The 26,680-nt window shown below is 39.8% G+C and overlaps 1 protein-coding gene across 16 annotated transcripts in view; it reads left to right on the top strand.

Moving 5' to 3' along the window:
* The window catches only part of ANKRD27 (ankyrin repeat domain 27), a 52,676-nt gene that overhangs the window by 10,999 nt on the left and 14,997 nt on the right, over positions 1 to 26,680 (top strand). For 6 of the 16 annotated variants that reach the window (XM_086848148.1, XM_086848150.1, XM_086848142.1 and 3 more), the window contains 19 exons: positions 9,945 to 10,075; positions 11,034 to 11,144; positions 11,796 to 11,952; positions 13,487 to 13,641; positions 13,964 to 14,023; positions 14,117 to 14,170; positions 14,257 to 14,322; positions 14,402 to 14,478; positions 14,852 to 14,973; positions 15,864 to 15,942; positions 16,731 to 16,863; positions 21,436 to 21,528; positions 22,314 to 22,441; positions 22,877 to 22,959; positions 23,667 to 23,782; positions 24,547 to 24,639; positions 25,016 to 25,213; positions 25,524 to 25,583; positions 25,704 to 25,823. In XM_086848148.1, coding sequence (XP_086704274.1) covers positions 9,974 to 10,075; positions 11,034 to 11,144; positions 11,796 to 11,952; positions 13,487 to 13,641; positions 13,964 to 14,023; positions 14,117 to 14,170; positions 14,257 to 14,322; positions 14,402 to 14,478; positions 14,852 to 14,973; positions 15,864 to 15,942; positions 16,731 to 16,863; positions 21,436 to 21,528; positions 22,314 to 22,441; positions 22,877 to 22,959; positions 23,667 to 23,782; positions 24,547 to 24,639; positions 25,016 to 25,213; positions 25,524 to 25,583; positions 25,704 to 25,823 — 2,007 coding nt within the window. In that variant the 5' untranslated portion in view covers positions 9,945 to 9,973. Of the gene's footprint in view, positions 1 to 50; positions 394 to 1,254; positions 1,408 to 1,478; positions 1,644 to 2,412; positions 2,501 to 9,901; positions 10,076 to 11,033; positions 11,145 to 11,795; positions 11,953 to 13,486; positions 13,642 to 13,963; positions 14,024 to 14,116; positions 14,171 to 14,256; positions 14,323 to 14,401; positions 14,479 to 14,851; positions 14,974 to 15,863; positions 15,943 to 16,730; positions 16,864 to 21,435; positions 21,529 to 22,313; positions 22,442 to 22,876; positions 22,960 to 23,666; positions 23,783 to 24,546; positions 24,640 to 25,015; positions 25,214 to 25,523; positions 25,584 to 25,703; positions 25,824 to 26,680 lie in introns of those variants that run through there. The other 10 variants (XM_086848144.1, XM_086848145.1, XM_086848156.1 and 7 more) reach the window with 6 other exon arrangements.

Below are 26,680 nucleotides of genomic sequence, written 5' to 3' on the forward strand. Positions count from 1 at the left end.
GGACCGTCCCGCCGGGCTGGCGGCGGGGAGCGCTCCCGGCCCGCCGTGCCGTGCCGTGCCCCGGGAGCCGCTCGGCCGCGGCCTGGCCGGTGGCGGGGCTGTGCCGGCTCGGCCTTTGCCCGGGCCGGAGCGCGGTGGGGTCGGGCCGTGCGGACACGTGGCCCTGGTCGGTGCCCACCGCGGCAGGCTCGGTCCTCGCCGTGTTGAGCCCCGCTGTGCACGGCAGCTCGGTCTTGCTCGGCTGTCCCGTGTGTCGCAGACGCGCCGGGACCCGGCTGGGGAAGGAGCTCGCTGCTGTTGTCATCCGCAGAAAGGGCCGGCGTGCTATCCGGGGCACCTGCGGTTAGCTCGAGTCGAGCAGTGGCACATCGGGAGGAGCAGGAAACACGCCAGGTCTCACTGCCAGGAGCGCTGCTCCACCAGCTGCCCGTGGCAGCGTGCTGGGCGCAGCGCCGTGCCCGCCGGTGGGCACTAGGCCGTGCTCTGTGCGCATCCCGCGGCGTGGGGGTGATGGGCAGTGCCACTAGGGCAGCCGAGCGGCCTTGTGCCTGCTGAAGCGGGCTCTGGAGAGCTCGCTTGGCACAACAGATGCTGCCACATATGCCTCATCGTTTGTGGGGAGCCGAGTGGTTTTGTGATGCTACAGTAGCCTGGAAAAGTTGTGAAGCCATGAGAGTCCCACAAGAAAGGGAGCGTGACCCCTTGCCTTATCTTTTATCACTACCCTTGCAGGGTAAATGTGTGTTATGAGCAAGATAATTTGCTAAGAGGAACAGAGTCCAAGGTGGACTGGCTTTCTGCTGCTGAGCCCAGCCTGAAGAGTCTTGTCTAGGCTGTGTTCCTCTTCCTGGATTTTGTAGCTTGGACTCCATTTATGGCAATTTTTTGTTTACGTTTAATCTTGCTTGAATTTTGGCCCTAATTCCAAAACCTATGTAGCTTCTGCTGCAGGTTACTACCTGTAAGAAGTGGCCTCTTTGTGTAGATTTTCAAATTACTACCAATTAAACTGAGTAGCTCAGTCAATTGTGTGTTGATTGCCTAGAAGAAGCAAATCAGTCATGCCTGTTTCTTTGCAGGAATAAATAAACACAGGATGATTTTGACTTGATTGTAAGTGAAGTCTTGTAATTGCCTAATCATTGTCAGGTGGAAAGAGGATTAGCTCTGAGTCTGAATCTGGAGTCCTATGTGACTCCATAAGTGTTATGCTTATTGCTGACTAAATGATGCATATTTGTGTGTCTGTTTTAGCTATGTTTAAAGTCTGCCACAGAGCACTGAAGTTATGTGAGAATCTGGAAACCACTTCTATGAATGTGACTGGGAAGGGGAGGGAAGGAGTATCGGTTCAGAAACACGTGACTATTTAAACGTGAAGGTAGCAGCAGTCCTAATCTGTATCAGGTAATGCCTTAAGTACATCTTTAGGTGTGTCATGTGGGAAGAGCCTGTTATTTAGATTAACTCTAATTTAAGTTCAGCTGCATGCAGTTATACAATTTGCTTAGATTGTGGGAACTCTTAAAATTCAGTTGTTTTTCAGTCAGGCATGATGTTTTGAAAATCCAAATGTGGATGCTACTTTCAAACAGGATGCTGACTAGCCAAAATACTGTCCTGGGAAAACTATTAGGATGGAGGTAAAAATCCTTAGAACTGACTTAGGAAGCAGGATAATGAGTAGTAGAAAAAAAATGTATTTCCTGGTTCTGTGGCAAGGCTTTCTTGCAATGACAGTATTCTTCCTGTGCAGTACTCTTAAAACTGTTGGCAAAGTATTCTGTGGTGCATCTTGAGCATCACTAATTAAATGTCATAGCTTCATTTTAATACTTTTAAGTAGAATTTTAGGCAAATGCAGGTTTGTTTTGCTTAAATGGTTGATAAGTCTTGTCTGAGAGACTTGCTTTTAGAGTAAGCTCATACACTAAGTTTGGTCTGTAGACTGCTATGGCTTGTGCAAGTTTGAAGCCACTATGAGATGAAGAAGGAAAATAAAGATGAAATACAGTGAAAATGAAATGTGACATCAACCCCTTCCCTCTCCCTGATCACTGATAGATTGTGTGCTTCTCTGAATTCTGTGATTTGCTTTCTGCTAAGCTTCTTGCTTGTAGTCATAAGAGGATTCGATCAATAGGAAGAATCTTAATTTATATTGTGGGGGAATGTTAGACTCATACTTCTGTATCATGATGTTTACTTTCAGGAAGCTCTTAATTAGCTTAGGCTGTTACATGTTGCATTATATAGTATTTATAAATTTATAATTTACACCAGTAGTAGTTAAAATAATTTATTTTGCTATTTAGAGCTTATCTGCCAAATTCTTTTCCAGCCTTCTTACCCTTGCACTAGTGCCTAAATAAATGAAAATATTTGGCTTAAGTAAGCCTCTGTGTATTTCAGCTCCATGAGAATTTATCCTCCCCTTCCCCCCACAAAGAACAGGAGTGAAGTACCAAAGTGCTGGAACCTCTGAGAACCTGTGGAGGAGGTAACCTTAAATACAGCTCACTGGTATTCGAAGAAATCATCCATGTTTGAAGCTGTGGTGGAAACTTTGTATTTGCTTTGTTAATGTTCTCCCTCTAAATGTGCCCTGTAACTGTTGGTGGTTCACTGAATAGCACTTGCACTTTGGTCTAGAGCCCATTGGAGAATGTAAAGCAGCTTCTGTAGTGGCAAGCCAAAAAATGAAACTTCTTTGCAGCCACTCTGGTGGACTTCTAAGCCTCTGTTGTGAAAAGAGAATGCAGCTTGTTCCTGATACTTGGCTAATGACAAGCAAGATGTTTTTGAATATGTTGAAGTAACTGGATGGAAGTGGGAAGCTTGGCTGTTGAAGGATCCACACATATTGAAATGTGCTTCTTCTGGAGGAAAGCAACGAGTGATGGGGAGACTCAAGCCCTCAAGTCTGGGGCAAGTCAGAATGTGCCCAAGTCAAACAATAGCACAAATGCACTGTTAAACTGTAAAGGGTGAGCCTTGTGAGTGAGCTCAGCTCTGGAGTTTGAGGTGGGGCTCGTGAGAAGCTGCTTGAGGATCTGGTACAGCCACAGGTGCTGCAGGGTCTGGGGGAGGCCTGGCCAAGGAGCTGGAGCAGTGGTAGCAGGGCCAGAGCTGCCAGGCTTGGAAAAGGCTTGGGGTGTGTTGGGTAGAGGCAAAACCCAAGCCATGAGGTCCTGTGCCAGCTCTTAACCTTCAGTGGAAGAAATGTGTGCCTGGAAGGGAGATGCTGAGAGAAATTAGTATCTTCCTGGAATGCTCATGACCCCTCCTTTCCAGACTGTTCCATTGGTGTCAGGCTCATGTTCAGGGGTGATAAAACTTAGTCTTTCACTGGTTGCTAGTAAGCCTTGAGCTGACTGATGTGAATTCACCACTCTATAATCTGATAATTCAAAGGTGCTACTCTTGCATACTTCTGTTTTACAGAAATCAGTATAAGCTGAACCTGAATCTAAAAGGGGTAGTAGTAGACTTATTTATTTATGCCCTTGTGGTGAGCAAGGTGTCCTGGAATGTGTCAGGTGTTTTTCACAGGATGCTCAATGCTCATCCCTTTCAAATGCTCAGAAAAAGAAATGATAATCTGTTTTTATTTTGAGGTGAATGTTGGTCACCTCAAAATAGGGCTCAAGTTCAGATTGTAACTTTTGCCCAAAAGCAGAGTAACTGAGGAGTAATGGTACCTGTAAAACAGGAACTGGAGTGGTAACTTGAGTTTTTGGACTGAGTCTATTTAAATTCCACTGTTAGGTTCCTGTTTGCTTGTAAAGAGCTCTAAGATATCCCTGTCTTTGGCTGTTTCTTCTAAGAAGTGGTGCTCTTGTGGTGTGTGGGGGATGCACTTCTGTTAAAAAAAAAGCCTTAACTTAGAACTGGGGAACAATTACTTCCTTTTAATTTATTTTTTTTGTGGAGCTGTGAAGTTTGGTAGAATGATATGTTTCTGATAAAGTTTTTATGTTTATTTATCTGCTGCTCTGAGATAAAAATCTTTTAGTTGAGTAATGAGTTGCTCCTTGTTTACTCATTATTTTGAGCACTTCAGCGAATATTAAGTTACTGGGTTACTAAGCTGTAGTTGTTCCTGTTGTAGCTGTTGTAAGGTAAGGTGAAGTTGGTGTTGCTGCATGAAACTTGACAATATTGGTAAAATAAAACTGAGTGAATTTATGCTTCTTGCTGTGCTGATGGATCTGGTGTTGAAGGTTTTGGAGAAACATGGTGTTCTGCTCCCTTGAAGCTGGATGTGTGTGGAGAGGATACTGAGGTACTTGATGTTAGCATCCCAGTGTAACATCTGAACTTCCTGTCCTGGGGACTATTGACTGAACTTGGCTAATAATTTTTACTAACTCTAGTAACTGTTATTAATTTGTTCTGCTGAATTGTTATTAAAATACCATGGTGAAAGCACAGAATATTATGCTGCTCAGCATTGACTATGTAGTGTTTGTATACATCATCCCTCTTGCTGTTATGAAAGACATTTTCTCTGCAGAATGTTTTGTTAAGTTTTTAGTAAGGATGTAGCAGGATGTTCAGAAGATGATGAGCTTAAGGTTTGAGTAAATAGTTGCACAAAAGTTGAATGTGGACAGGTGGTAACTGCTAAGTAACAATGCAAATACAATGACATCATCCACTTTTATGGCTGTTCATCTAAATTTCAAAGCACTTCTTAAGAAGAACTGAAACCTGCAAGCTCTGGTAAAGGTTCCTCGCTCGCCCATCTCTGAAGGAAAATACCATCAATGAGAAACTGAACTGTCAGAATTTATTCCTGTTCACTGTTTTCAGTACCAAAGGTAATTAGGTTTCATTTCCAGTGTTTTAGAGAAAGCAGTGGCATGCTTAGATTCCATGTTTTTCACTTGAGCTGTCCTTTGTACCATAGTTATATTGTTAGAATTATCACTCTGCTTTTGATCTAGAAAGGATTAGTCTGTTGTAAGATTATGATTATAGGTTTTTTTAAACTGCAACATAATGCTTATTAGATTGTCTGATCCAGCTAGCTTCTGTTCTCCTAGCAATTTGAGCTATTTCTGTGTTTATAGGCATGAAGCCATACACCGAAGTGATTCCATTGAAACCTTTTACATAACATTAGTGCTTGAGTGTTGCTTTACTGCTCAGCATGATAGAATTCACTAAACTTCATAGTGAATATAGCTGATGATAGTTTTTAATGAGCGTTCTGTTAAGCATTAATCAGTTCTGGTAATGTATATAAGGCTTTGTGCATTTTCTGTTTTCACTGTAAAGCTAAAGCTGTGCAAGGTGCAACTAGAAGAGTAAGTCTGTCATCCCCAAGTGAAATTGGGTTGAAGCTGGATGTTGTGTTCTGCCAACAAACTCTTAATGGAGAATTCTAATGTGTTCCTAGAATTACAGCAATGCATTAGCCAGTATTTTCAGATGCATTTAACTTTTGGGGTCGAAAGAAATTGACTTAATCTCAAAAATGCCTGAGCTTTGGGGAAGCTTTAATGTACTCTCTCAAATCTGTAGACTTAATTCCTTTGGTTTGGTTTGTTTTTTTTCTTTTTTCTTTTTTTTTTTTACAACTTAAATTGTTTCTACATCCACACTTCTGTCTCTCTGGAGAATGCTGTGGAAAGGTGATGAAGGGCCAAGTGAATCAAGTAACTAAACTGTTTTAGGTAATAAGTATTCCACCTGTTGTTTTTCATACCCACATTTTAATCATATATGATAGCTAACCCCTAATGAGAGACTGAACAGCTGCAGGGGTAAGGGAGAGGGAAAAGGGAAGGAAATTGAGAGTTGTGATTCTCAAAATAGTACTGATGTGGCCAGTGGGGGTTGTTTCCTGCTGTGTAGGAGCATGCATGTGGAGCATGCAGCTCCCATCTGCTCTGCTCCAGGAGGGTGACAAACACCTGTGTGAACTGCAAATTTTACCTTCCTTCCTGGGGTGGAGCATATCGATGGCACCTTAGGTGCATTACAGTAACTGAAATGTCAGAATTCAATATTTGTATGCAGTTTCTTTTCACTCCTTTCTGGAGCTCTGAGTGTGATTCAACCCTCTCAGTAGTTTTGTAGTAAAAGAATCTGTGGCTGCAACTAAGTGTTTAGAACTAGTTATTTGTGGTGTGTAACTCATGTACCGCGACTTGAAGATTATAATTTTGAGCTCTTCCTATGATGGTTCATCAGCAATGATTCTTAAAGTACTCTCCAGTTGTGCTTTTTTTTTTTTTTTTTTTTCAGGTGCAGGCAGTGTTTTAGGATGTCAGACAGCAAGTTTCATGAGGTCAGGCTTTCTGTGGGAGCTTCTACTCCTCACATCAATTTCTTACAGTGTTTTTGCCTGGGAATTAAGTGTGACTTTAAATTTCTTTCTGGACAAAGCTTATCACTTGGGCTTTGGTTTGTTTTTTTTTTTTGATAGTGAGGTGGAGGATTTTAGATGAGGAGAATTAATTGTATGTGTTCTCTTCCTCTCCTGTTATGGGAAGAAATCTTTGGGCTTAAAGATTTGTTAGGCTGAAAGACCAGCAATGAATCTGTTTGAGACATTTGTGCACTGCAGTCTCATGCTTGGTTGGCTCCTCGTGTCAGTATGCTTTTCCCTCTGACACAGTATGTGGTGTATTAACAGCTCCTCCATCGCTGTCTTGGGGAGGATCACAGCAGTCCCATCTTCTGCTGCTTGGACAGATACATGAATTCACCAAACTAAAGGCAGATGAATCTGCCTCAGTGGGATGACTGCATTAATGAAAGCTTGATTTGGAAAGCATCGCAAAAGACCATGTAATCCACCCTCCCAGCTTTGCTATGTCCACTATCACCTCTAATAGAGGTTTGTCTGACATGTTCTTGGAGATTTACAGCATAAGAGACTTGATAGCTTTGCCAAGCAATCTAAACCATCTGTTTATCTTCCCTTTTGGAAGGTTTCTGATCTGTAACCTGAGCCTGTTTTCTTCAGTTAAGGCCTACTTCTTAGATGTGGGAAAAATGTCCTTCAATGAAAGGACTGCTTGATCCACCTGGGGGGGAAAAAAATCCTTACCTGCTTCATACAGTTTTAATTATAAACATCACTGCCTTCCATGGATTGGATTCTGCTTACAGGGCTCCTTTGCCTTTCTTACTTCAGGCTTTGCTGCAGTCAGTTTATGTCCTGTGATAAGGGTGGGAACATCCAAAACCATCCAAAAAAAAGCATGTGGGACTCTCAACTGTTCCTGTGGCAAACTGTTTTGCAGGTTGCACATGTGTGGATGTACAGCCCTGCTTGGTGCTTGACTTGTACTAAATTGTATTTAGTTATATGTATTAATTTGTCACTGAGTCACGTTTGGACTGCAGGCTGTAGTCATTAAGACTTACCTGGAATTGTGGCCTAGCCAGATGTTCAGCAGGCAGGGTTTTTGTAGCTAACTAGTCCTGCCTGTGAAGGTGTGTCTCAGCAATGAGATACATGTGCTCCTGCAGTGGACCTGCCACAGGGCTTGTGCTGCCTTTTTTCCTGCCATCAGCACTGGCTGAGGAAGAAGTCCACAGCTTGGACTTAGATTGCAGCTACCTGCCAAGAAATCTTTATAGTAATCATGTGGTGGAATTACATGTGGTGATCATCCTGTTTACCCAGACACTGGTAGGACAGATCATGGATTATAGAATTGGTTGGTCTGTGTTGGAAGGGACCTTAAAGTGCATCTTGTTCAACTGCTGGCTGTGGGCAAGGACACCTTCTATCTGAGCAGAGCTGTCCAGCTTGGCCTTGGACACTTCCAGGGATGGGACAGCCACAGCTTCTGTGCCGGGGCCTCAGCATCCTCACAGGGAAGAATTTCTTCTGTGCATTTAATACAAATCCACTGCCTTTTACTGGGAAGCTCTTTCCCTTGTCCTGTCACTTCAGGCCCTTGTCCCAGGTCTCTCTCCACCCCATTTAGGTACTGGAGGGTGCAATAAGGTTACTTGGAACCTTTTCCAGGCTGAACCTCTCCAGCTGTTCCAGAGCCTGTCTCCAGAGCAGAGGGGTTTCAGCCCTTGGAGCATCTTTGTCCCTCTCCTCTAGACTTACTGCAGCAGCTCCACGTCCTTGTGCTGGGACCCCAGGCCTGGAGGCAGCTCTGCAGGAGGGGTCTCACCTGGGCTGGGAAGAGGGACAGATTCCCCTCCCCTGACCCCCTTCCCATGCAGGGGGATGAGCCCAGGACATGGTTGGTTTTGGGGGCTTCAAATGCAAATTGCTGGAGCTTGTTTGGTCTATATTAAGCTGGACTTTTTCTAGAGACTTTTTCTAAAGACTTTTCACAGTATTTAATTACTCAACTTGGTTGGTATTCTGAAGGTGTCAATGAGCAAACATTTTCTTCCCCATGGTGTTAGCAAACTGCATAGCTGTGCTGATATGGGAGCCCTGGATAAGTAGTCTTTCCTAGAAGCTTTTGTTGTTGTTATAGGCTTTGAAGGTGGATGGACCATTTTGTCTGGAATTGTGTGGGAAAACTGCTTGAGGCACTTACCTGCCAGACTTCAGTGGTTCAGGCTGGGGTTGTCCTAGCTGTAAGTAACTGGTGATACCTTTATAGTGGAAATGACTTGTAGATTTAAATGGTTGTGTTTGTGTTTAGCTCTCCAAGGGAACTCCACTTGTGCCTGACCAGGAGGGAGCAGAGCCCAGCTCAGTTGCGGGGCTGTAGATCAGTTGCATTGCTGAAACTCAAAGGCTATCTGGAATCAATGGGAATTGGGTGTATGTTTTTTCCACTCCCCTGAACTGACATACAGTGAGCTCACACAGGGTAAATAACGTGCTAGGAATAATTCTGCATTGAGGAGACAGGGGGATACTGGTTGTGTAAGGGTGGTGTGCTCAAGTTAGTCTCTAGCTGTGCTCACCCTTTCATACTATATACAGCTGAAATTGCATGAGGAAATCGTGGAACTTCTGTGGATTCCTAAGGGAACCTGCATGAGAGGAAAAATAGAGCAAGCTTGTTATTTAAGCATTTGTATGCCTATTAATCTCAATTATTTTTTTTTTTAAAAAAGAGTCTTGAAGTTATTCCAGGGAGGACCTGTTACGGTTTTTCCTGCCCTTGTGTATGATGTGTTACAGAGAATTGGAATTGAGGAAGTGAAGAGCTAAAGGTCTGGTTCCTTAGGGATCATCTTCTGCAGGGCACTGTGACACCTAGTGACAGCATTTCCAATGTTTACAGGTTGGATTTTCAGTCTCTGGTTGCTCTTTTGCTCTCGGTTTAGCCAGTTATTACCCGCCAGCCTATCTTCAAATCACTGAGACTCTTTTCATGAGAGTAGAGATGACCACAAATTATGATAAATTTCATGGTGGCTTTTTAATTATGGCATGGATATCCATATCTCCTTGGTGTACCTCTCTAACTTTCCCTGGAAAGTTGAGGATTGCCTTACACGAGGGTTTCTGTTACATTGTCTGGGTGTCTCATTGGTGTGTGTGCGTAATCCTTATACAGGTGGGTTTTAAGACTTACATGAGCATAGTTCAAAAGCATTAGTGTCCTGTGGTGCAGTAGAATCTGCTGTGAAAAAGCTGTTTATTTGTCTCTTGCTTTAGATCTCACCAGGAGAAGTTAGTTTGTATATCGAAGAGGTCATAATTTTGATCTTTTCTTCTCTGATACTCAGAGTTGGCTTCCAACACCTGGAAGGCCGAAGGAGACATTGAGGATAATTGTGTGATTGGAAATGTATAATCAGGAAAAATATTCTGTCTGAATAACTTCTAAGCAACTGCAGTTAGTAGTTAAGCAGTGCCATTGGCTATTTGCATCAAAACCTGAAACTGCTTTTTCCTTTTGGATAAGGAGAACCAAACTGCCACTTTGTACTCCCAAATATTATGCTTTAACAGATACCATGTATGACCAATCAGCCATTCTCCATATGTATTTTAGAACATCTCCTTGGAATAGCTGAAGTCCATATGGCTATGTATGATGAAGATATCTTGAAAAATCCCTTTTATTTGGCCATTCAGAAGCGACGTCCTGATCTATGCAGCAAAGTTGCAGAACTCCATGGTATTGTAAGTATGAAAAAGTATATTTAAAAGCTGCTTAGTAAATGGTGGCTATTTGAATTTAAGTCCTGTCTGCTATGAAACACGTAAAGATTAGTTAAAGCCTACAAAACTTGGAAATGAAGCAGAACAATTTTTAGTTTAAGTTGCATGTTATTTACTTAATATGAACCCTTTGATATATTGCAAGGCAGTAAAAAGCTAAGGTTGGTGCTGTTTGTAAACTCTACAGGAAACTTATTTTCTTTTCTATGAACTGAAGTTGCACATTCTCTCACAAGTTTATAACTAAATAGGATTGACCTCTTGAAATGCCTGGTGGACAAGTAGTTACTCATTTGACAACATTTTACACAGAAAAATAAAGCTATTAAACTGATCTGGAATAAAAACTCCAGTCCTTAATATTTACTAATCTGAGTATTTTGCAGTTAATTTTCATTCACAATTAAGTGTGTAGAGACTCCAGTAAACATGGAGGTTATTGTTACCTGATGATTGTCTCTTTCTAATTAAGAATTTGCCCCAAATTTCCAATCTCTTGATCTAAACCCAGGATGTTTTTTTTATTTTTTTGGATGGATTTTCATTTAAGTTTGAAAATATACTTCACTTTTTTATTAGATGCTTAATTTTAGGTCATTTGTTGTCATTTTAAGTTATTTGTGAATGGTGCTAAGTAAATAAATATTTAATTTACTTCTCTTAGTATTGTTTGCTTCAGTTGCATCTGTCAGCCTTTTTCAGATAAGTTACTAAGTGAAATTTCTGGTTAATTATCAGACTGTGTGTCTAGTGATACCCTTTTCTTTTTATTTAAGTAAAAGTACCTATAGTTCCTATATGGATACTGTAAATATTTATAAGCCTGATTTAACTGCTTGCCTTTTAAGGACAAAAGGTATCAATATATAGCTGGCAGTACACAGCATTTCTCTCTTAAGCATGATTTAACATTTTTTAGGTGCTAGTTCCATGCAAAGGAAGCCTTTCAAGCAACAGTCTTTCTACCTGCCAGTTTGAATCTTATGTTCTGAAGCCACTGGAAGAAAATTTTCAGACCTTAAATGGAAAGGTATTTCTGTTTGATACCCGCATGTAGCTTGGGGACACTGCAGTAAGTGATTCACTGCTGCTTCTGACTGATTGTGTCAACTAATGGTTACAGAGGAGGCAAGCAGGGCTGACACTGCACGGCACCCCAGGTTCTTCATTTGTAATTTTGCAATACAGACTGAGAACTTGGACATACAGCTTGCAGTAGAGATAGTTTGCAGGCTGCCATCTGGATCTTCCTATTCCAAATGTCCTCACTGGGGCTGCTGGGAAAAGATAGCTAAGTGTGAGAAATAGACAAAGGTGTGTGGTGTTTTTCTGAGGCTGGGCTTAAGTCCTGATGTAAAGGTGTTGGGTTTTTTTTATTCCTTTCTACTAAAAGTGCTCTAAAATCTGCAGACAAGACCTTGGTGATGGTTTGAAACCTCTAGCAGTAGACTTGTAAAAGAAGTGACTGGAAGCAAGGTTCAGCCAGCCATTGCACAATGAAGGAACCTTTGGTTCAGTGTCAACACAACATGAAAATGTGAAATTTCTCCAGTTTGGAGCTTTTTCACCTTGAAAGTTTCTCTTCTCCCCCTTGGAAATGTAACTGTAGAAGGCAGAAGCCAAAGAGTAACTTTTCTTCTGGCAGAGTTTCACACTTGATCTGCTCTTTTTTTTGCTTCAGGAAATCTTCATACAAGGAAACCTCATCATTCTAGGAGCTGGTTTTAATTATGCTCTCTCAGTACCTGTTCTCTTTGAGGAAACCTTTTACAATGAAAAAGAAGAAAGCTTTAGTATATTGTGCATAGCTCATCCATTGGAAAAAACAGAAAGCTCAGGTATGTGTTGGTGTCAATTTGGTGCCTTTGCACAGTGAGCAAATTACTGTTTGATTAATAAATGTTTTCTCATTCTGGAAAGTGTTGGCTTGGTTAAAAGCCCCTGGCATTCATGAGCTTGCTGGGCCAGATGTTGGTGTGCTACTGCAGAGAAATATCAAATTGCTCCCAGCAAAAACTAGTGCTAAGACTGGGGCTTAAATTCTGTTGAATTAAGAATCATCTGTAGAATACTTAATGCAGCATGATTTTTCTTAGCCATGCTCAGTTTAGTGCTGACTGCTTAAAAAATGGATTTAATCCTGTATGTGACCATATGTGTCTTGAGATGCAAAGTGGATACACAAAAAACTGGAGAGGTAAATTCTTCCATGATCACTTTGTGGGAGTAAAGAGGGATAGGGATTTGTGTAGCAGAGTTAGATAGCAGCCTCCTGGTGATGGCCCAATTTATGATGTTGAATGTCTCAGTTTTTGTCCTGCACTGAAAGTGCTCCTTAAGAATGTAAGACAATTTTCAAGACTGTCAATACTGTGAATGTTAACAGCATGATCTTGTGAACTTGTATAACAGTTTGTGTTACTAATTAAGAAAAACAGAAGTTCCTTAACAAGCTTATAAACTTCAGCTTTTTCTGAAATGAAAACATCAGTCTTCCTAAATAAATAAGAGTATTTGAAACAAGTGAATGCAAAGAGAAGTAGTACTAGGGTAGTGTGAAAATACTACTGTGAGGAAAGTATGGAAGGCTTTCTGAAAAAAAACCAAAACCACCCAGCTGCCATTCATATAGTCTTAAATTCTGTAAGTGTTAATGTATACCTCAAATTATTCTTGTGATATTCTATATAGCCATCACTTCATACAGTTATATCACAGTCTTTCAGAAGTGATGGAGTTTCTATTTCAAAAGTAATTTGAAAAGAATGATTTAAGCCTCTTATTAGCTGTCTGCCTTTGACTGCAGATGAAAGATTTGCCTAGAAAAACTATTTGGAAAAACAGCATGAATTTTAAGTGGGGGATTCAGTTGTCTTATTCAGACAAAAAGTGGATTTGCTTTAATGTTGCTTCATGGAACTTTGCTCTCCCGTTCAGAGAAAGCGTGTCTAAATAAAGAATAGCTTATGTAAAAGCCCAAGATGGGATTTTGCAGCTCACCTAAAGCACTCTGACTTCCTGCATGGGCACTCTGTCAACACTGCAAAGTGCTTTTCTTCTACTTTCAAGCTTGACTTACACAACTCATAAGCTTGAGTGTGTGTGGTAATAAATTATCCCAGTGTAAAAACCAAGTGAAACCTATTTTAGCCATTCCAAATAAATATTTGACATAAAAAGCAGGGGAGCCTTCTCAAATGTGTTACATTAAATTCTTTCCATTAAAGGCAATACCTCTAGTTAGGTAGTTAAGGTGCATTGACCTGACTTCATGTTTGAGTGCACATGAGCTGGCTGTATATGTAGGGATAAAGTGTATTTTACCATGCATACATATTATAGCTATGTGTTAATTCTTGGCTTTTATTTTAGGTGAATCTACAGCTTCATCAAACTCCTATACTCTTAAAAACATTGAAGATGCTAGAGAGTTCTTGGGAAGGCACTGTGAGAGATTTGATAAATACATAGGATCTTTCTATAGAACATTTAAAGAGCATGAAAGGAAAAGCCTCCGTCACTACATAGTCAGTACCTTCCTTCCTGATGTCTAATTTGCTAAATATAATTCGCTTCACTGCTGCTGTTATCTTTGCCTTTTTGAGCTTTTCTGTGTCAGAGTAGCCTAGAGTTGTGAAAGAGGAGGAGGGAAAAGTGGTAATTCCCATTTAAGAATTCACATTAAGAATTTTACTATCTGAACATTTAGTAAATGCAGTTATTATTGCTAGAATTCTTACCATACTGTGTGCTTTTGAGACAGGGAAGACTTACTTTACTTATTTAGGCTTTGTTCCTTTGAGTCCCATTAACCTGAGTCTGATGGCTTTTATCTTTTCTTTCTCCTAGGATTCTGTCAATGCACTTTACACCAAATGTCTGCAGCATCTTTTGAGAGATTCACACTTGGTAAAGACTTACTCTTCTAAATACATAGTACAGTGTTACTTAAGCAATAAATTATCTGACTTTCTCGTGCTGTTTATGGCTTTGCTTTTCTAGAAGATGCTTGCAAAGCAAGAAGAGCAGATGAATATGATCAAACAAGCAGTTGAAGTAAGCATCTGAAATGAAGGAAAATAATAAGCAAGCTGTTTTTAATTCTCTCTTTCATGCCTAAAATACTGTGTTTTTTCCTACAGATGTATATCCATCATGCTATTTATGATCTAGTCTTCAAATATGTGGGGACCATTGAGGCAAGTGAGGTAAGTTTCTTTGATTGTTACGTACTAGAGATATCCATTTAAGGCAATTAAAAAAACCTGTTTCCTTTCTATTGATTAGGATGCTGATTTTAATAAAATCACGAGGAGCCTTCAAGACCTGCAGCAAAAAGACATTGGAGTGAAGCCTGAGTTCAGGTGAGAGAGATGACTCTGGATTCTTTGAAGAGTCACTGAGATCCTGTCTTAAATAAGATTGTGCCAGCCAAAAACTGTCTTCCTTCAGACACTAGGAAGTGTCCTTCAGACACAAGCAGAAGGTTTTTTTTATACTTTGTAATGTAAAATCAAAGCTTTGCAAGTGTTATATGAGGACAATCTTTGTATTGATGGTTGTCTCCTTTTATGTTTTTAAGCCATCTACAGGATACAGAAATACAGGTGCAATTGGAGTAGAAATGGGAATGTTTTGGAACCATTCTTCAGTTCAGCTCTGAATAAGTTAAAACTTGGGCTTTGGATATCCCGCAGAGGAGCTAATGCTAATCATTCCTTTCTAATTATTTTGTAGTTTTAATATACCACGTGCAAAGCGAGAACTGGGTCAGTTGAACAAATGCACTTCCCCTCAACAGAAGCTACTTTGTCTACGTAAAGTTGTGCAAGTTATTATGCAGTCTCCAAGCCAAAGAGGTCAGTAATTAGTTAATTCATAATTTTAAACTTAACTGGCACACACAAAGCACTTCAGTACATAAGCAGCTGTTTGGATAGCACTTGGGGATCAAACACAATTGAGCTGGAGTTGTTAAGGTCTCTGAATGGAGCAAAAGGGAAGGGAAGTGAGGTAGATGTGTCAGCAGTGGTTCCTGTGGGCTGAGCTGGGTTAGCTTGTGTATGTTTCAGCTTGGACATTGTAGGAAGCTCACATCTGCCAGGACACTGAGGGTGACCCATTTTAAACATTGGGGATTGCTGCTAGATCATTCTTGTGTGTTTGTCCATGCTCCCCTTGACATCTTGAAACTGATGTTCTTGAGATGTGTCTTCTGCAAAATGCACTGTTGGGTGGGGCCAAAGAAATGTGCTGCTGTGGATTACAGGAATGGTTCTGTGATACAAAAGCACAATCCTCTTAACATGGCATTTACTTTATCTAGCTTGAAAAGAGAAGATACCTCTACAAAGCAAATAGAGTAGCACAGTGAACTTATATATTTCCTACTTCAGCTCTTCTTTTCTCTAGGAAGACTGCTGGGCTATGGAAAAATGTATCAACCTTTAGCATAGTCTTTGCCCTTAAGAATTTCAGAAATCTTGATCTAATGCTCTGGCTCTTGCTGTGTGGGAAGGGAGGGATACTAGTCAAATACTCCAGTGTGTACTGCACAAACTCTATCTTTGTTGGCTCCTGGCAGACTATTACAGTGAGAGATTGAGAATATTTGGAGGCCTGCCCTGGGCTCTCCATGCATTCTCTACTTGTAAAGCTGGCCCTCAGTTTTAAGAGGCAGAACTTTAGAGTTATTGCTCTTGATTTGAACCATGACATGACTAATACTAAATGTGAATTCTTTTTTTAGTTAACATGGAAACCATGTGTGCAGATGATCTTCTCTCTGTTTTGCTGTACTTGCTTGTAAAAACAGAAATCCCAAACTGGTATGTAACTGTTTTGGCTATATAGAATTCCTTCCTACCATCTTGTGTAGTGGTGCTGTAGGGACAAATGTTTCTGAACATACAATAATAACTTACTGGAAGTGTAAGAGGTCCTTATGTGTAACTAAATTAAGGAGCTATCAGGAATGTGCCTTTGTTTTGATTCTCAGCCTAGAAAAAAGTTGTAGTAGGAGGCCACCTCTTGACCAAATCTGTGTGTCAATACAGCCTTCACAGAGTGGTTCTCTCCCTGCTGTTGGGAGCTGTGACACCTTTATGCATATCAAGATTTGATGCATTTTTTAAAGAAACTAGATGTGAATGTTTAATTACTTCCTGCTAGCCTGTGCCATTGGGTCTCCTCATTTTCAATAAAAGTCTATCTAAACCTTCCAGCTCTACCTGAACTGATTCTCAGTGCTGTTATATCCTGGATCTCTGAGATCAGCATTTGGCCTTTAACTTGTAGCTATCAATGTGGTGCTTATGGTACTTGAAACATTGCTTCACTCACTTTAAAGATCTTAATCTCCCACTATTGTCCTTATATCATCCTTCATATTCCTTCTATCCAGTTCATAAGTTTTCATTGAATATTTAAGAGATAAGTAGAGTTCTGCTCCCTCTACAAGCTCAGACCAGCTATACTGCTGGCCTAACAAGCTTTTTAGAAGCGTTTTCCCAGCTCACACTATTTGTCTGCCTGGATTGCCTAAGATGAGCTGCAATATGCCATGCTAGCATCTTAGTTTTAGTGGTTCATAGCTTTAACTTTATTTTTTTTTCAGGATGGCCAACTTGAGTTACATAAAGAACTTCAGGCTTTGCAGCTCAGTGAAGGATGAGTTGGGATACTGCCTCACCTCGATTGAGGCTGCAATAGAATACATACGACAAGGCAACCTCTCTGACAGATCAACAGTAAGCTTCTCTTAAAAATCTGTCAAATGCCTGTTTGATAGCTTGTAGTTCTGTGGGTGTAAATCCAGCCACAGAATACAAATAACTAACATAAGAATTTCCTTTTTTTGTTTAAAAAAATGAGTAGAGGTGACTACCTGAAGCAAATGCTAAATGTACTTAAATTATTATAATGAAGTCCTAACTAAGTACCAATGTTGGTTCATTGTATACTTCTTGAGGAAGTACATAAATGTCAAGTCTGCCACTTCATATGGTTAGAGGAAAAATGACAGCACTGTTTTCTACAGATGGGTCTCCAGTATGTTTATTTACTGTTTGTACTCTACCATGATTGTGAAAGCAGTGCAGTACTTGGGAACAAGCACAGCTTAATTTTTTGTGTAATTTAAAAAAGCCTAGCTGTGCTAGCAGAATGGAGATAGCAGTGCAATTTAGAATTATTCAGTAAATCTTCATACTGGAAGAATTCTGTGTATTTGCAGTGTGGGTTACAATGCTGCACTGAGTTGATGACTTGGGGAGGTGCAGGGCTGGGATAAGGTCCTGTCTGAAGGTCAAATTTGGCTCTTGGGATATTTAACCTGGCAGGTGCAGGAAAATTGTGGATGCATGAGATATTTCCTACTGTGCCAGGAAGACCTGCTGTGTCAGTCTGGTCACATCCCTGCAGGCCAGTCAAGGGTGATGCTGATGTGACTTTAGAAACTTCTGGAATTTAAGAACTTTGTAAATTATTTAGTCAAAGAATCCAGTCTTACCACTCCTGTAAAATTTTCTGCTGTTATAAAACTAGGTTTTCCTGAGCTGATGTGGAAACCAAAAGGAGTGAACTTGGAACCAGAGTGAATTCAGTGTGTCTCAGCCTGCCCAACTGCAAAGCACTGGAATGTAACTGCAGGGGCCGGAATAATGGTTCATTGTGCAGGGCTTGGGATGGGACAACCTGGGGCACAGTCTTAAGAGCACTTAATGTAACATTTTGGCCTCTTGCTGTTTTTGGTTTTGTTCTTTTCTGGGATTTTTCCATGAACTTGTTGTGCAAGTTTGTTTTGTACGCTCAAAAAACCCCAAACAAAACACCAACACTCTTTAATGTTGTGTAAAGAGAGTGGCATTTCTTGTCTGTAATTGAATTATATTCAAAAAAATAAAAATGTTAGTTTAAAAGAAACAACCTGCTACATGCTTTTGCTTCCTGCAGTCACTTGGCTGTCATTCACAATCAATACATGAAGAGCAAAGCTGGTGCTCTGAAAGACAACTGAAACCAAAGTAGAATTGTCTTCTACAGCAGTGCCAGCAAGCTAAGACAGAATAAGTGCTCTTAAATTTCTAGAATAATGACTGTTTCCTATTAAATTCTTGATCCTATCCCTCTTGGTGTAGCTAAGTGCCACTTCCATTCAGGTACTATATTTCTTTGGGAGGCACCTGTCCTGAAAGATAAACTGTGTATTTGAGAAGTCTAAATGAGGACTTCAGTGTCTGCACCACCAGAAGAACAAGCTGTGTTTCTGCCCATGCTTCTGCTGGATCAGCTCCAGACCTAGAGAACGTCATCACTTTAGAGTGAATGTGCAACACAAAGTCCTCCTGTATTGCCTTTCTTTGGAGTCAGCCTGGCTGGAAGGCAGCAGAACCTTGAGGATGAAGTGAGGGACAACTTGCCCTTAACACAGCTGGAAAGGAAAAGAGCCAGACCACCCTTTTCTCCAGGGTGGGAGAAGTGTCACACAATGACAATAGAGACTATGAGGCAGAAATAGAAAAAGAATAGTGAGGAGGTGGAGGAGCATTGCTCTCTCCTCATAAAGTTACCAGTTGAGATTTTTCTTTAAATCTCTGGTAAAGGAGATGAACCTTGAAGCAGCAGCAGCTGTCATCTTGCTGCCCTGTGATTTCCTTCTCCAGATTGTGCTGGAAGAGGGTTGGGACTGAAGTGAGCAGGAGCTTTGCTGTGCCCTGGGGCTTCATTACAGCCCCTTATGTGGTTATGCTTAATTTTATAGCTGACTTCAGATGGAGCTGCTGGCAGCTGAGTAATGCTGCTGTCCAATCCCTAATGAAGCTTACTCCAGAAAGAAACTCAGCAGGGAACTAATGTACCCTGTGGGATAATGGGCACGTTCTCACCCTCGGGTCAGTAAGTGAATTGCACTCAGGACTTTCTCTCCAAATCCTTTCACCCAAGGTTGTGCAAGTCTTTGTGAGACACATTGGTTGTGGGGAAGAGAGGAGCCTGAAAAGCATGAGAGAGGCAGTTTTATTTTCTGAATTGTCAACATTATTCAATTAGAATTCCTGTTAATAAGTATTGGATACCAGCTCATTCCTATGCACAGCTAATGTGTAGTAAGATGCTGTAGCTCAGAGAGGGTTTGAGGGAGGTATAAAAAATTAGGGAGTCAAAGCCAGCCATGAATAGGAAGTAGGCAGAATTTTGTTTAATATATGGGAAGAGGTTGAGATGGGGAAATAATCCTTACTTCCTCTCCCCACTAAATACTTTATTAGCCTTAGTTTGTGTTCAAGAGTTCTTCTTCTGGCTCCTGCCCACCTGTATTTCTTCCAAGACATCAGTTGTAATCTGTGAGAATGGCTTAGGCTAGATCATTACCCAGGTACACTCTCATAGTACAGATACTTAATTTTTCTGCCTGTTGTAGTATTAGGTAAAAAAGGTCATGTATGTATTTTCTAGACAATGTACACTTAAAATACCTGAAAGTTCCCCTTAAAGCAATCCTTTCAGAAGAAATACAAATTCCTGGGCTGTAAGTAAAACTGGTACAAGTGAGTTCTGACTTTGAAGGCTGAAACTTGCTTAATCCTTCAATGAACATCTGATTCTCCTATTTATATATATTCATATATATTCTCCATTCTGTATTTCACTATTGAAGATAAGTGGTTTCACCTGGCCTGTTTTTATTCTGATTTATGTAATAAATATATAATACTGCTACCTCAGGGTTGCTGACTCGGGTGACTCTTGTAAAATAAAAATAATAGTTCCACTTGGGGAACACTTCTCTTGAAAACACACACTGTGGAAGGAACAGTATTAAAACTACAGAAGTTCCTGTTTATGGGTTACTTAGATTCTCCACCGTAACAGTACAAAGCTATCTGTGAGCATCCAAACTAGAAATTCTGATTAGACATTAGGACCTTGTACCAGCACTTCCATTTTTGATCAAATATTTCTTAGGGAACTTATTCCTGTTCATAGTGAAGAATCTTTCCAAGAAGACTAGTGTTATATGCCTTATAATTCTGAGAAGATGTGCTTGGGTATCCTTAGCTAAAGTACTAAGATTTGAAAAGATTGGTGAACATTTGTCACTTTCATGGATCTAAATACAAACAGCTTCCTGTCAAGTACAGAGAAAAACTTTCATCTCCAGTTCTCACAAACATGTTTTTAATGATGTTATTTGCTGAATTCTTATTGGGCTTTTTTTGGGCAGCTTTATGACAAGCATCTGTGTTGATTTTGAAACATGAAGAGTCTAATTTCTAGAAAGTCTGATCTTGTTTATTTGCCAGTTTATGAGGCTCAAATTTCATGCTGACTTACTAATGTGAAAGTGAAGTCAGACTGGTTTTACACATTTACATCTGATCTTGACAGACTTTAATTGCAAAAGCCATAGCCCAGATCCTAAACCATTGAAGTTTGCCTGATAGATGGGTGTGTGTCTTAAATGCAGTGGTTTTCTGTTTTATGGAGGCTGAAGTCTTTCAATTTCTAGAGAGCCATTATCCTGCAGCAGCACAGCCATAAGCAGCTGTGGATCAGAACCAACCACGTGCAAACGTTTACATCTGCATTCTTAGAAAGTGCTTTTCTTAGGTTGTTGTTTTATTTCATGGGAAGGTCAGTGCTGCTGCCTCAAAATCTTAACTCCACTTAATAATTTTCACCTGGTTTTGGAGGCATTTATATTCTTTAGTGCATCCTGAAGTGTATCTTGAGCTGTCTCAGAGAATAAGTACTGATGCAAGGGTTGCAGCTGTATCTGCTTAGCTCAAACCAAATAGGAAATACTACACAGATGCATCTGCTGCAGAGCAATGCTTTGCCTGGTGCAATCTCTTATTTTTCAGCCAGCAGCAGAGATTTCAGAATTCTTTAAGTCAGAGTTGTATCTGGGTTATCTTTTTCAGTAGCCATCAGCAGACATATTTTATGTGAATTAATCTTAATTTCTTCTCTTGAGAAAGCTGTGTTGTACCTCTTACAGTTCATGCTGTCTTTGACATGTATTCTTTAGTTTTGCTGTGTCCTTTTTTAGATGCAGAACCATAATTTCAGTAATGTTAATTCACTGTGAATTTCAGTAGAGGAATATTCTGGTGAACACCTACTTATTATTTCTATGGATGCCCAGTCTTTTATGTCTTGAAATCGTAAAAGTGAAACTGATTCGTATTTCACATCTGTCTGATAACTCATATATAGTAAATAAGAGTTGGTATTTTTAAAAGTTAATTCCACTTTTAAAGTTTTGCCCTTTTGCCTGTAAATAACTGTATAGATAATCAATCCATCTATTTTATTTTCAGGAGTCTGAGAGTCTGTGTGACAAGCTGCTTTTAAGACAAAGGATGAACTTGTTGTCCCAGATGTCTGCTGCACCAATAGAATGCTTGTTTAAGGTTAATAACTTTTATGGCAGAATATGTATGCATTTGCATGTTTCATGTTTATATCCCCCCCTTTCTGCAATTTTCTGGAGTGTAATGAAGGGTTAATTACATTAGTACTGGGAAATGTGTTTCAGCAGATGCTAAAATTTTCTTTTGAATCGAGTACATTTCTGTGCCAAAGCCTTACTAACATAATCTTACAGATTTCAGCATGTGTTGTATGAAATGTAGAAGCAAATGAGGATGAAATGCTACTGCTGTTGGTATTGTGTGGTCCATTTAATGCACAGATGTGATACTGCTTGTGTCTCACAGCTTTTAGTGCTTGAAATTGGAAGAGTTTTCTGAAATAATTTGAATGTAGTCACCTGACAGCTACTTCATATTATCTGTTAATCTCATACTGCCATTCTGAAAGAATTTTGCCTATAGAAGGACACAAAGCTGAGCTTCTAATTATATATGTTCACAGCTTATGACTAAGGACTTAGTAATTTTATAGACATGTTTTTGCACAGAAGGAGCTCAATTTCATGTTTGAGTCTAAAGAGGACAATAGGAATTGTTTTAATTTTTTTATAGAAAGTGAAGTAAGCCAAGAACAGTTTCTTTTTAATACTGAATTAAGGGGTTTTGTGCTGTGACATTGTTCATTTCTGCTTTCTAATGCTTGAATACTCTTTCATAATCGGTTCCTTTCATTCTGTGCTCTTGTGTAAATTACTCTTGGCTTTCTTTTCTTAAAAGGAGGCCTTTTCTATTGGTTTCTCATTCTCTCTTGTTTTTTTTTGTAGCATATTGCTTCAGGTGATCAGGAGGAAGTGGAGCGGCTGCTAAGTCAAGGTGACAGTGATAAGGACACTGTACAGAAAATGTGTCACCCGCTGTGTTACTGTGACAAGTGCGAGAAGCTGGTTTCTGGGTGAGCACTCTTCACCCCTCAAATGCATAAAAAGCTGTTTAGAAACCTTTATCTAAGATATCCTTCAGAAACTATGCTGCTTTTGGTTGTAGAGGAATTTGGTAGCACTTTGGGATGTAGTAGAGTGTGTGTGTGTGAGGCTTGAAAAAACAGAAGAAATACTGGGAGCATACAGAATCCTTTGGAACCCACCTACTCTGTGATGGAGCCTGTATGTCCTTTGGTGTCTCTTCTCTTGAAACAAACTTACAGAACTGGGACTAATCTACTTTTCTTAATAAAATGTTAAGTTCTGGGTGGAATGATTTGTCAATGTAAAAGGATAAAAAGTTCCAAAATCAATTTATTGTCATCCTTGGCAGCTTTTCCCTTTCTCTCCTCCTTCCTACCACCACCTGGGTAATTAAGCTGCTTTCAAACCATTGTGTTTTAAAGGAAACTGAATGACCCTTCCATTATCACCCCATTTTCCCGAGATGACCGGGGATACACTCCACTTCATATAGCTGCTATTTGTGGTGAGTGAGCTTGCTGTTCTTCACTAGTGTTTCCTGCTCCTTTTGCTTTTGTATCTTTATGACAGCCTGTTTTCCACCTTTGTATTAAAGCTGGAATTCTGCATGAAGTTGTTTGGTTTTTTTTATTCTTTGCTGTTGAAACTTTGCTGTTTCTATCTGACCACAGGCTGAAGTTGTTGTATATTCTTTTAAATTCAGTTTCTTATGGCTGAGTTATTTGTTTGCTGACTGTTTACTTTTGCCATAGTGATTACCACAGTGGTGCTTTCTTCAGCTTTGAAAAAAGTAAAAATGTGTCCTCAGAAACCAGTCTTGTTTTAGAGGACTGGCAGATAGAGAAACAACTTTCTCCTGCAGCTGACTATGCATTGTAGATCTTTAACACCTGTATTGTAATGTTCATTATGTACTTGATCTTTTAATTAGAAGCTGTATTATTTTCTTAATGGGCAGTTTATTATTTGTAATTTCCTTTTTTGTCATTACATTGAATAAAAATATTTTTTGTTACTTGTAGGATACAAATATATCTTGTTTTTAGCTGGAGGTTCCTTTATGGGGCTTTGACCTTGAATAATCTGCCACAAAAAATATGCTGTATATGTAAACATGAAATGCAGGGTATCTTGGTTTATAGTCACTGTTTGAATTTGAAAAGTAGCAGTGTTCTTGTGCAAAGTCCTTTCTTTGAATGCTTCTTTTCCAAGGTCAAACTTCATTAGTGGATTTACTGGTAGCCAAAGGAGCCATTGTCAATGCTACAGATTACCACGGCTCAACTCCCCTTCACCTTGCCTGCCAGAAGGGATATCAAAATGTTACAGTAAGCACAACACCCAACCTAAATAATAAATACATGACTCTGTCTAAGCTCTTCTACTGTTACTGTCATTTAGGTCTTCTGGGGAGATTTTACCAGAACTATGTAAGCTGTCAGAATGGAGGATCTTTCATCATTGTAGTTTGAAAGATATTTTTTCTTCTATGCAAGGTTTTCAGCCATTGATAATAACCAGCTGGCAGCTCTGCATACCTGATAATTCTTCCACTTAATTAACACAAATGTCCAGTACATAATACAAATGGAGAGCATCTCTGCTCTTGCTTGAGTCAGAACAACCATTGCAGTCACTGGGCTGAGTTAAACACTTCACACTGTGTTTAGGATAGACTGTGTAACTGCAGTAATTATTGTCTACTTGAATATAATAGATGTGATACTCTCCAATTAGCATTGTTGAAATTAAGCTGTGTCTTCACTTGCATAGGCTCTTGAGGTGCAAGATAGATGGTGTAGTGAGTATATTATATATATATAATGTATATCATATTGCAGTGTTTGCTGCAGTAGATAATTCATTTTTTTCAATTAAAATTCTGAATATGTAAGAAGAGACTTTTTGATTCTCGGGGTAGGGCACAGACAGTGCTGCAGTGCCAAGAGGGTGGTGTCTGATCCAGGAGGCAGAGCTAGTGTCTCATGAAGTGCTTCATCATGCCAGAACCCTAAAGGAATCTGCAAAACAATAATTGTTTGTACATTAATTTTTTAGTTACTTAAATGTCTACTTTTGTTTTTCTTTTAAGCTGCTCTTATTGCACTACAAGGCAAGTACTGATGTTCAGGACAATAATGGAAATACTCCACTTCATTTAGCCTGCACTTACGGTCATGAGGATGTAAGTAATTGTTTTGTAACAAACCAAATGGGCATTCTAATGGAAAGGAATTAAACTGATGCAAATTAGCACTAAACTTACATATTTTAAAAAGTAAATAAAAATATTTGAAGGTTAAATTGTTTAATGCTCTAAATGAGGACTTTATTTGGTAGTTCGTAGCAATTTTTAATGTGAGTTCACATTAAAGATAGCATTGCTTTGCAAATATAGTTATAGTTAACTCTTTATTTAATGACACTGAACCACTAAAGCCTGCTCTTTAGGTAACGGGGTTACATGAGCAGCAATAAAAACAAACCTTTTAGGATTGTGCCTGTTGTCTGAACTGAGACACAGCTCTATAATTTATTGATAGCTTTCCTTCCCTTCCCAGTGTGTCAAGGCTTTGGTGTACTATGATGTGCACTCCTGCAGGCTGGATATTGGCAATGAGAAGGGAGACACTCCTCTCCACATCGCTGCTCGCTGGGGCTATCAAGGGATCATAGAAGTGCTCTTGCAAAATGGGGCAAACCCAGAGATTCAGAACAGGATGAAAGAGACTTCCCTACAGTGTGCACTAAATTCCAAGGTATTCCTCTTTATCTTCCAGACTGATTTCTTTCTGATGCAGCACCACAGAGGTGCAGGTGTTCACTGCTAATAGGGTTTCACTATTAAAGAGAAAATGTGTGCTTCTCTCTGAGGAGAAAAGGTCCCACTTTAACTCCAGCAGCAGGAATGCACTCTGTGGGATAGAGCATGAACTTGTAAATGGGTACTTTTAATCTGCTCAGTCATAATCTGTTACTAATTATTAGGTTGTTAGCTAATTTGTGTTTCAGGCAGTAGATTCCTCTATAAGTGGAGTTACACTGGTTCTCTTTAATGTGTTCATGCAGATTTTGTCATTGATGGAATTGAGCTACCTAACGTTTGAAAGAGGACAGAGTGCTTCTGAGGTAACAGCCCATTGCTAAACTGTTTCTTACCTATGCTTAGACTCCTTAATTTGATATTTAACTTTTTCTGGTTGGTTGTTTATTTAATTGATTTTTATATGTTTTTTTTCCAACTGTAAGTCACCGCTTAGGTCGCCTCAGCACTCAGCAGAAACTTTCAGCAGAGGATCATCTGTCTCAAGCCTGTCATCAGCATCAACTGATATAAGGCAAGAAGAAGCAAAAAACAGTTATAAAGAGGTAAGACTGAGGTACAGGTTTTGGCAGTAAGCAAGTGAAGGAAGTTAGAAGAATAATAATTTGCTACAGTGTTTTAAACTGCTTCTTCAGGAATAGACTTCTGTCTGGTTTGGAAAATAATAAGTGCTGTCCTCAGGGGCCTGTCATCTCAGTACCTGAGCACTCATTTTTGTGTGGTTTCAGCTGCTCTGTTGGTTATTTCTGGGGAAAAATTGACACCATCTCTGAAGTAGTTGTTCATATTTATTGAGAATTTGTTGAGGTTTACCAAAGTGCAGTGGCAGTCACTGCCCCAAGGACCTGGCTGTCCCATCCAGGAATTAAGTGCCACTGTTAGTTTACAGAATCTGTCAGGGAAGAGACTAGTACAGGCATTCTGGCAAACAACAAACTGGAATGTTAAGACATGCTTTCAAAATAGGCATGGGAATCAGTTTTGACTCTTATACCACCACTCATTCTGATGCTTCTTTTTATTTTTCCTAGTCTGCCTATTCATTTTTTTTTCCCAAATTGACTTCCTAAGTATGTTTGTTTCTCTCAATATCACCACTACATTCAAATTCTTCCTTTGCCTGCTATTAAAAGTTTCTTCTCTTGCCAGAAGTTTCAGTTTTCTAAAACTGTTGAAACACAAAGATGTAAATCTTGACTGGACAATATGATTTCACACTTGAGTTGCACTATGAGAGGCCCAGTGAAGGGCTGTACCTCCCTGTTTGTAGAGTCAAGCACACTAAAGAAGTTCTCCTCGTAAATTGAGGGTTTGTTTTTTCTTTGAAGGAACAAATTTATCACACCCAAGTGCTAAGACTGTAGTTCAAACCAGGGAAAAAGATTACAAACTGCTTATACCT

This window comes from Cyanistes caeruleus, chromosome 12 (assembly GCF_971803275.1).
Source record: "Cyanistes caeruleus chromosome 12, bCyaCae1.hap1.1, whole genome shotgun sequence".
In the NCBI taxonomy this organism is placed as follows: Eukaryota; Metazoa; Chordata; class Aves; order Passeriformes; family Paridae; genus Cyanistes; species Cyanistes caeruleus.